General features: G+C 46.4%; 1 protein-coding gene across 4 annotated transcripts in view; it reads right to left on the reverse strand.

Annotated features, from left to right (window-relative positions):
• TTYH1 (tweety family member 1) overlaps positions 1-10,201 on the reverse strand; it is a 237,879-nt gene extending 227,678 nt beyond the window's left edge. Inside the window, exon 1 of one of the 4 annotated variants that reach the window (XM_068241215.1) lies at positions 9,882-10,200. In XM_068241215.1, the coding sequence (XP_068097316.1) occupies positions 9,882-10,007 (126 nt within the window). In that variant the 5' untranslated portion in view covers positions 10,008-10,200. Of the gene's footprint in view, positions 1-9,881 lie in introns of all 4 variants that reach the window. The other 3 variants (XM_068241216.1, XM_068241218.1, XM_068241219.1) reach the window with 3 other exon arrangements.
• Between the last annotated feature and the right edge of the window lie 300 nt (positions 10,202-10,501).

Here is a 10,501-nt window from a genome sequence, read left to right on the forward strand (position 1 = left end):
CGGGCCTTCACGCTGCTGCTGAGGCGGGGGGTTTGGCCAGGTGTGCCGGAGGATGGCAGAGGATCGGAGGAACCTGCTGCAGTTCCCCTGAGCCTGCGGGGTGGCACCACCCACTGTGTTGCTGCTGCTGCTGTGCCCGCTGCTGCTCTCCCATCCTCACCCCCTTCCACCAAGCTGACCCAGTGGACAGTGAAGGACAGGTAGCGGCCTGTCCCGAAGCGGCTGCTCCAGGAGTCCATGGTGACGTGGACCCTTTCACCAACCGCGTGCTCCAGCCCTCGCTCCACATTGGCCATCACAAAGCGGTGCAGTGCAGGAATGGCCTTGCGGGCAAAGAAGTGTCTGCTGGGGAGCTGCCAGTCTGGGGCTGCGCAAGCAAGCAGCGCACGAATGTCGCTCCCCTCCTGCACGAGCGTGTACGGCAGGAGTTGGGAGCACATGGCCCGTGCCAGCAAGCCGTTCAGCTGCCGCACGCGACGGCTGCTGGGAGGCAGAGCCCTAACCACCCCCTGGAAGGACTCGCTCAAAAGGCTCTGGCGTGGCCTTTTGCTGACACGGGAATCAGCAGACACAGCAGAGGAGGCCACTGAGGACTGGCTGCCAGAACAGGCCTCAGTGTCGGCGGCAGGAGTTGCAGAGGGGGGAGGAGCAGTGCGTTTCCGCACTCCTGCTGGTGCTGCTGGAGGAGCAGGAGGGCGGGTGGCTGCTGTTGCTGCTGCTGCTGCTGAAGGCTGTGCAGTGATGGGTGTGGTGCCACTGCCAGCACCAGATGCCTTCAGCCTCTGGAACTCCTCATGCTGGTGGAAATGTTTAGCCGCAAGGTGGTTGATGAGCGAGCTGGTGCAGAACTTTAAGGGGTCTGCACCTCTGCTCAACTTCCGCTGACAGTGGTTGCAAGTGGCGTACTTGCTGTACACAGTGGGCATGGTGAAATATCGCCAGATTGGTGACTTAAACATCCCCCTACGGCATGGAAGCGCTGCTGCCTGTCTCCCTGTGGTGGTTGGGGGGGGGGGCTTGGGGGGCTTGGGTGCGGCTGGTGGTGGTACTGGCAGATGCTGCTGCTGCTGCTGCTGAGCCTGAGACACCAGCAGGCTGTGGGACCTGCCTACTGCTGCTGCCAATGCTTGCAATGATGCGCCTCCTTGCAAGGCCCACAAGAGCATCCTCCTCCTCCTCCTCAGAGCTGCTGAGGACGACATCCCCTGGAGGTGGTGGCACCCAGTCTCTGTCTGTCACCGGGTCATCATCATCCTCCCCCTCCTGAAACATGTCCTGCTGGGATGAGGACCCCCCAAACTCCTCTCCTGATGCATGGATGGGCTGCTTGACTGTCGCCACAGTCTTGCTGTCCAATCCCTCATCCCCCAAAGTGCCCATCAGCATCTCCTCCTCAAGATCGCCAACAACAGCAGACAATTTACTCATGATGCCTGGGGTCAAAAGACTGCTGAATGACAGGTCGGCGAGTGACGGTGAACTGGCCTCCTCCCCAGACCCTGCTGGGCGGCTGCTGCAAACAGGGGTGGTGGTGGTGGTGAGGGTGGAGGCCTCGGATGCAGAGCTGATGGCGGGCTGCTCATCCTCCGTCATGAGTTGCACCACAGTGTCTGCATCCTTTTCCTCAATGGGACGTTTCCGACCCGGCTGGAGGAAAATGGGAGCAGGTGCTACACGCTGCTGCTGCTGTGTCTCTGCAGCGTGAGTTGCAGATGCTCCTGCTGGGCGGCGCCCAAGGCGTCCACGGCCAGTGGCTATGGGAGGAATGTTAGCCACTGACGCTGCTGCTGCTGCTGCTGCGGAACTGTGCATGGTGGCGCGCCCGCGGCCGCGGCTTGCCACAATGCTGCTCCCTCTCCTCCTGATTCCCTTGCTGCCCTTCCCCTTGCCCAAACCGCGCTGGCTGCCACTTCCAGACATCTTAAATGTTTTGGGCGTATAGACAAAAGTTTTGTAAAAGGGCGGGTGAAAAGTGGGGTACTTTAATGGAGTGGGTTGGTTGGTGAGGTGACTGAGTGAGTGTCCCCTAGTACAGTAAGTAAGTAGTAACAGTCAGGAAGTACAACTAGCAGTTACAATAATCAGTAGTAATCACAAGTAAATTTAGTGTGTGTACACTCAGACAGTGAGTGCACGCACGCAGGAGCTAGTAGCCTATGAACACAGTGACTGAGTGTCCTAGACTCCTAGTACAGTAAGAGTAAGTAGTAACAGTAAGTAGAACTAACTAATTACAATAATCAATCAGCGATCAGAAGGAAATGGAGTGTGGGTGTGTGTACACTCAGACAGTGAGTGCACGCACGCAGGAGCTAGTAGCCTATGAACACAGTGACTGAGTGTCCTAGACTCCTAGTACAGTAAGAGTAAGTAGTAACAGTAAGTAGAACTAACTAATTACAATAATCAATCAGCGATCAGAAGGAAATGGAGTGTGGGTGTGTGTACACTCAGACAGTGAGTGCACGCACGCAGGAGCTAGTAGCCTATGAACACAGTGACTGAGTGTCCTAGACTCCTAGTACAGTAAGAGTAAGTAGTAACAGTAAGTAGAACTAACTAATTACAATAATCAATCAGCGATCAGAAGGAAATGGAGTGTGGGTGTGTGTACACTCAGACAGTGAGTGCACGCACGCAGGAGCTAGTAGCCTATGAACACAGTGACTGAGTGTCCTAGACTCCTAGTACAGTAAGAGTAAGTAGTAACAGTAAGTAGAACTAACTAATTACAATAATCAATCAGCGATCAGAAGGAAATGGAGTGTGGGTGTGTGTACACTCAGACAGTGAGTGCACGCACGCAGGAGCTAGTAGCCTATGAACACAGTGACTGAGTGTCCTAGACTCCTAGTACAGTAAGAGTAAGTAGTAACAGTAAGTAGAACTAACTAATTACAATAATCAATCAGCGATCAGAAGGAAATGGAGTGTGGGTGTGTGTACACTCAGACAGTGAGTGCACGCACGCAGGAGCTAGTAGCCTATGAACACAGTGACTGAGTGTCCTAGACTCCTAGTACAGTAAGAGTAAGTAGTAACAGTAAGTAGAACTAACTAATTACAATAATCAATCAGCGATCAGAAGGAAATGGAGTGTGGGTGTGTGTACACTCAGACAGTGAGTGCACGCACGCAGGAGCTAGTAGCCTATGAACACAGTGACTGAGTGTCCTAGACTCCTAGTACAGTAAGAGTAAGTAGTAACAGTAAGTAGAACTAACTAATTACAATAATCAATCAGCGATCAGAAGGAAATAGAGTGTGGGTGTGTGTACACTCAGACAGTGAGTACACGCACGCAGGAGCTAGTAGCCTATGAACACAGTGACTGAGTGTCCTAGACTCCTAGTACAGTAAGAGTAAGTAGTAACAGTAAGTAGAACTAACTAATTACAATAATCAATCAGCGATCAGAAGGAAATGGAGTGTGGGTGTGTGTACACTCAGACAGTGAGTGCACGCACGCAGGAGCTAGTAGCCTATGAACACAGTGACTGAGTGTCCTAGACTCCTAGTACAGTAAGAGTAAGTAGTAACAGTAAGTAGAACTAACTAATTACAATAATCAATCAGCGATCAGAAGGAAATGGAGTGTGGGTGTGTGTACACTCAGACAGTGAGTGCACGCACGCAGGAGCTAGTAGCCTATGAACACAGTGACTGAGTGTCCTAGACTCCTAGTACAGTAAGAGTAAGTAGTAACAGTAAGTACAACTAACTAATTACGATAATCAATCAGCGATCAGAAGGAAATGGAGTGTGGGTGTGTGTACACTCAGACAGTGAGTGCACGCACGCATGAGCTAGTAGCCTATGAACACAGTGACTGAGTGTCCTAGACTCCTAGTACAGTAAGAGTAAGTAGTAACAGTAAGTAGAACTAACTAATTACAATAATCAATCAGCGATCAGAAGGAAATGGAGTGTGGGTGTGTGTACACTCAGAGAGTGAGTGCACGCACGCAGGAGCTAGTAGCCTATGAACACAGTGACTGAGTGTCCTAGACTCCTAGTACAGTAAGAGTAAGTAGTAACAGTAAGTAGAACTAACTAATTACGATAATCAATCAGCGATCAGAAGGAAATAGAGTGTGTGTTGTGTGTGTACACTCAGACAGTGAGTGCAGTGCGCACACGCAGGAGCTAGTAGCCTATGGACAGTGACTGAGTGTCCTAGACTCCTAGTACAGTAAGAGTAAGTAGTAACAGTAAGTAGAACTAACTAATTACGATAATCAATCAGCGATCAGAAGGAAATAGAGTGTGTGTTGTGTGTGTACACTCAGACAGTGAGTGCAGTGCGCACACGCAGGAGCTAGTAGCCTATGGACAGTGACTGAGTGTCCTAGACTCCTAGTACAGTAAGAGTAAGTAGTAACAGTAAGTAGAACTAACTAATTACGATAATCAATCAGCGATCAGAAGGAAATAGAGTGTGTGTTGTGTGTGTACACTCAGACAGTGAGTGCAGTGCGCACACGCAGGAGCTAGTAGCCTATATGAACAGTGACAGTGAGTGTCCCTACGGGTACAGTAAGAGTAAGTAGTAAGTAAGTACAACTAACTAACAATAATCTATCAGTAATCAGAAGGAAATAGAGTGTGTGTACACACAGACAGTGAGTGAGTGCACACACGCAGGAGCTAGCTAGTAGCCTATAAACAGTGACAGTCAGTGAGTGTCCTACTCCTAGTACAGTATAACTACAATACTATTAGTAAAGGACAGCAGAAATACTGGTATAGATGAGAGAAATAAACAGAGGACAGCTGCCCACAGAGGCAAGGCCCCCCTGAGGCCTAAACCTGTAAGCTTGCAGCAGCTGCCTGTCTCTAATGTAACACACAAGCTACTAACTAAAATACAATGTCTATCTAACTAACAACAATATAGGTGTATATGGCAGGTGTAGGTGAGCAAAAACGCTAGGTAAATGATCACAATAGAGCACTTGCTAAGCCAAAGCACAAAGGAGCAACTCTCTCTCTGTACAAGTCTCAGGCAAGCATGGAGAAACGGAACATGGCGGCCGCTATTTATAGGGTAGGGGCTGGCCAGGGTCCCCCTCTGTGATTGGCTGCCGTCAGAGGGCCTGGGAGCCCTCTGATTGGCTCTAAGGACATCAATCTGGGCTATGACGCTATTCGAGCTCGGTACCGAGCTCGAATAGCGCCGAGTTGCTCGAATAGCTCGAATAGTGAATGGGCTATTCGAGTGTACTCGGATAGCCCATTCGAATAGCTCCAGCTATTCGGAGCTCGAATACCGAGCTCGAATAGCTGAAAAAGAGCTCGAATATTCGAGCTACTCGAATATTCGAGCTCTGCTGAGCACCACTGCTGCCACTTACATACTGTACCTGATGTTTATCTCTTTCAGGCAAGGAAAGAAAAAAAGGAACACAGCATATGTATTTGTGTTTTTGGCACTGTACATACATATGTCTATCTCATCATCACATGTCACCTCGGGCATCTTTTAAAGGCTAACTGTACTTCTGCAAGAATATAGACTTATCTGTTTGTTTCCCAAACTGCCTCAATAAGTTAAACTTTACCCTGTGTCCAAGTTTTAGAACTGTAGTACTGCAAAACCAGTGGCCTTTCCAGCATCACACAGACTGCCACTACACCCCTGCCATGAGAAGTACTACCTTCTGTCTACCTCCTATCTTCTTTAGGTAGTCAAGCGATGATATCTCTATTGTTTACAACTATTAGCATGGTCTGGAAGGGCCGTAGTCCACAGTGGACAGATATTTATAACTAAGCATCCTAGATATCGGATCTAGTTGAGTTCATTTTTTGCATTTTGAGGGATAAACTGAAAAACTGAGGCTTTAAAAAATGCTTTAATATTTTACATTTGCAATTAGCAGTATGGTCACATGACCTACACTGCATATCTTAGAGCGCCACTCCTCCTCAATTGGAGAGAGGGCCGTGCATTCTGGGAAAAGGAGTTGTGGCATTACAGTCAGTCAGCACCCCTCACAATAAAGATGCCAGAGAAGGGGCTCTAATAATAGGGCAGAAGACTATTCTTGCTGGCTACCAAACCTTCATACTGAATTAGGTTTTTGTATGTCATGGGAAGGGGCTACACACTTTGATATATATTACCTGTTGATAGCATACCCAAGGCAAACTAAGCTGAAAAATCACTTTGTATGGTCCTCCTATGGCTTAGTAATTCAGGCCTCCAGTGGCACAGCTTTTTATTTTCAAATCTGAGTCTGACCTACTTGAAAATCTCAAATAAATTACCTTTATTGCAAACTTGACAGCAGCCTCTATTGTCATAAAACCCGCTGAGTGACATCATTCTGAGGATCGTTACACGATCAACTGAGCAGCCTGAGGCAATGCAAAGGGGAAGAGGCAGGCTTTCATACTGGCGTTGCAGGAAGTATACATGGTCAGTAACCCTTTTCACAAACCACTTCCTGCAGCAAAGTCTTTCTTCTGCTTAAAGGACACCTGAAGTGAGAAGGATATGGAGGCTGACATATTTATTTCCTTTTTAACAATGCAGATTGCCTGGCTGGCCTGCTGATCCTCTGCCTCTAAGGGCCCGTTTTCACTGCAGCGTATTCACAGTGTTTCCCCGCATGTGAATCGCATACAGGGAAAATTCTGACAGCATGCTGCATTTTTCGCATTACGCATGCATTTCCCCATAGCAGGAATGACATGCGTGCATGCATGAATGCCAGCGTGTGATTTGGAAATGCACGCTGGGGCACAAGTGGAAATGAGCCCTAATACTTTAAGTCACAGACCCAGAACAAGCAAGCAGATCAGGTGCTCTGACCTAAGTCTGACCCAATTAGCTGCATGCCTATTTCAAGTGTGTGAAACCTGAGGCGTAAAATATGCATTATTTATACCTACCTGGGGCTTCCTCTAGCCCCATGTAATCTATTGCCTCCCTCGTCACTCTCCCGGGTGGCTCCATTCTTCAAAAATCTTGCCCTATAATGTTGCCAGTTGTGTGCATGCACGGCCTGGCCAAGCCCGTCCACATCGCGCTCCCGTGGCCAGGAGCGTTCTGCACCTGCGCGTTACTACCTGTGCACACAGGCGAGCCCCACATTCGCAGTTAAGCCTGACTGATGGCTGCTGGCGATATTACTGGGCAAGATTGTGAAAGAGCGGAGTTGTCTGGGAGGATGGCGAGGGAACCAACAGAGTACATGGGGCTGGAGGAAGCCCCAGGTAAGTATACTTGATGCATATTTTACGTATCAGGTACACTTTAAAAGGGAATAAATATGGCAGTCACTTAAAGGGAACCTTAACTGAGAGGGATATGGATGTTTCCTTTTAAACAATACTAGTTGCTTGGCAGTCCTGCTGAACTCTTTAGCTGCATTAGTGGCTGAATCACACACCTGAAGCAGGCATACAGCTAATACCGTCTCACTTTAGTCAGAGCACCTGATCTGTATGCTCGTCGAGGGGCTGTGGGTAAAAGTATTAGAGACACAGAATCAGCAGGAGAGTCAGGCAACTAGTATTATTTTAAAGGGGAAAATCCATATCCTCCTCAGTTTAGGTTCCCTTTAAGGCTTCTCACTTTAGGTTTCACATCAAGATGGAGTAGAGGCAAGCAGCAGCCTTGCCAACAGAACTAGGTTGCTTCTGACCCAGTTTTAAACCTAGGATTTTTGATATACTGTTTTTTCCAAACAAAAAGATAACATTTGAACACTCTGCTAACTCAACCAGAAAATGGTGTTGTAAGAACATTGCAAGTAATTGAGCCTAAAAGTTCTAGTGTACAAATGATTGTGTCCTAAAATGAGGCCACGATCAATAATGCATTACGCTAGACTAGTATCATCTATTTTAAGATACTAGCATGTTAACCCCAGTATGAAGATTATGGATTGTTATTCTGGGCTTCTACCAATAGTAAACTAACTACAGTATTTGTTGATCCTGTTTTTTGGCTTGATTTTATGAGTATTCATCCCTGTCTGTAACTTCCCACTTCTTATCATTCCCTTGCAGAGTATATCAGCACTTCAGCACATGCGTAAGACGTCACGAGGATTAAAGTTTGTAAACAACAGTTTTGTTATGCTTGTATTTTAAAACAAAGCTAAAGCCCGTAAAACAAGTACACTGCATTATTGATCACAACCTTATTGTAAGCTATTTAAAGGACAACTGAAGCAAGTGGGATATAGAGGCTGCCATATTTATCTCCATATAAGGAATGCCATTTGCATGACTATCCTGCTGTTCCTCTGCCTCTAATACTTTTAGGCATAGACCCTGAACAAGCATTTAGCAGATCAGATGTTTCTGACATTATTGTCTGATCTGACAAGATTAGCTGCATGCTTTTTTTCTGGTGCTATTCAGACACTACTGCAGCCAAATAGATCAACAGGGCTGCCAGGCAACTGGTATTGTTTAAAAGGAAATACATATGGCAGCCTCCATATTTTTCTCACTACAGTTGTCCTTTAAGCACCATTTTGTATTAGTGCACTCACCCTTTAAAGATGCTTAATCTGGGCTGTTGTTCATGTTTATCAAGTCATTGGCCTGGAACAAGTATGCACTATGCCATTCTGCCACTACTTGCTGGCTGCATGTTATTTCTTGGTAAGTGCATCGCTAAACTGTAAAGTTAAGGATGGCAACCCCAAAATCTGCACCTTTACAAACAAGTCAGCAACAAGCCATCTCTCTATAGTGTCCAGGCAGCACACTGAACATGCCACTTGCCACCTCTCACAAAATCAGGTGAAGGTAAATAAGAAAACACCTCCAACTGTTTAGTTGAGGGAAACACAGGAAAATAATGCTACGCTGATTGCTTATGTAAACAGGTTGGAGTAAAAATACAGTTGTCGCTGCATTTCCAAGGACATCTAGCCTAGAGCTTGCGTATCTAAATACATGGTGTGCAGAAATGTCTTGTACAGAAGCACAGTCTTATGTCCCAACTATGCTGCATCCCTCTGCATCAATATTAATGCAATATGCAAGATTACCATTCATATTTGCTTGCTTGGTTAACTAAGGTCATGTACAGCAAAAGCAATTACCAGAGACAGAACCCTCAAAACCGTAAACCGCCTCTAGAAAACAAGTCCAGTGATGGTCGGTATGAATAGCGTCATGTCCTCCCGGTAGCCAGTTCTCACAGATTTCCAGAGGCAAATACAAAGGTCAAGATCAGTCCTGGGTCATTTTGTATCAGGCAATTCAAAACTTTTAATAATTCTTAATTAATAAACATGTCGCAATTGCAAGTGAGTAAGATGTCCCTGAAAATTAGAAGTCAGTTTTGAATGATGTCCTTGTGTTTACATCTCTCACCAGTATGTGTGTAGCACTCTAGTGGCGATTTATTAAGACAAGTGAAAACAATTCTGGAGAAATAGTGGAGCAGATGCTCAGAGGAATTAAGCAAAATCAATGTCCCATTTAACAGCTGAAACCTAATAGGTTGCTCGAGGCAATGGCTGCAGTTTTCTTTGCCTTTATTTTGATAAGTCGGTTCCTGTGCTTGGCTGATCCATCAATGTAGGTGCAACAAAAAACTGGACCAAAAGTGATGCAGTTGCCCATGGCAACCAATCAGTATCCTTGATTCATTCAACAGCTGAAACCTGCTCTTGCTCTCGACAACTACTCTTATTTATTTTGTTTGTGCACCTCTTGTTGACCGTCTGAAATCAACATTTTTTTAGCATTCTTCTTCTGTCAACACCACAAAAGCAGTAAATTATCCACACACACACAAAAAAATGAAATATTTTCTCTGCTCTGAAATATCGTCAGCAATGGTCTAATGTTTAATCTGTACCCATGCACCTGCTGCTCTTGATTTAGGGCCACTTCTGTCACCCTCTTACCTGCTGATAGTTCCAGTCCTGGGGTGCAAAGTTGCCCTCCACCACTTCAAATTGGAAATTGGTGTGTGGCACCTGGTGCAGAATATATGTCCACCAAGATGCTCGGTATCCATGACTTAAGCTCATGGCTCTTTAGGACCACAAAATAAATTAAATCGCCAAAATATGCCAAAATTAAACAAATTAAAAAAAAATAGTCCTGGGATGATGCTGTGCAAAAGCAGCCCTCAGTTTTTCGTGTTCATCTTGTTAGGAGCGACTCCAGCCTGTAGACATGGTGGGAACTAATGCATCTGGAGTGTAATTGCTTATAGCAAAAGCAGAGAGAAAAGAAACAGAGGGGGAGGAGGCAAACATGTAGGTCTATCCCTATCCATTGGCAGAGGATACGCTGGGATAATAAAGGATTGAGGAAGGGAGCAGCAGCACCCCCCAGTGGTTTATTAACAAATCTTCTATTAATTAGTTTGTCTCTGTGGTCTTTTCTACTGAGTTACAGAGACCATTTAGCAAGACATCTGACCTCTCCCAGGGGCCAGAGCACAAAGTCTCAGCAAGAGTTTTATGCTGCGGACTGAGCGGTGAATGAAGCCTAGCAATGCTGCTATGCAGTAAAAGTT

This window comes from Hyperolius riggenbachi, chromosome 6 (assembly GCF_040937935.1).
Source record: "Hyperolius riggenbachi isolate aHypRig1 chromosome 6, aHypRig1.pri, whole genome shotgun sequence".
Taxonomy (NCBI): Eukaryota; Metazoa; Chordata; class Amphibia; order Anura; family Hyperoliidae; genus Hyperolius; species Hyperolius riggenbachi.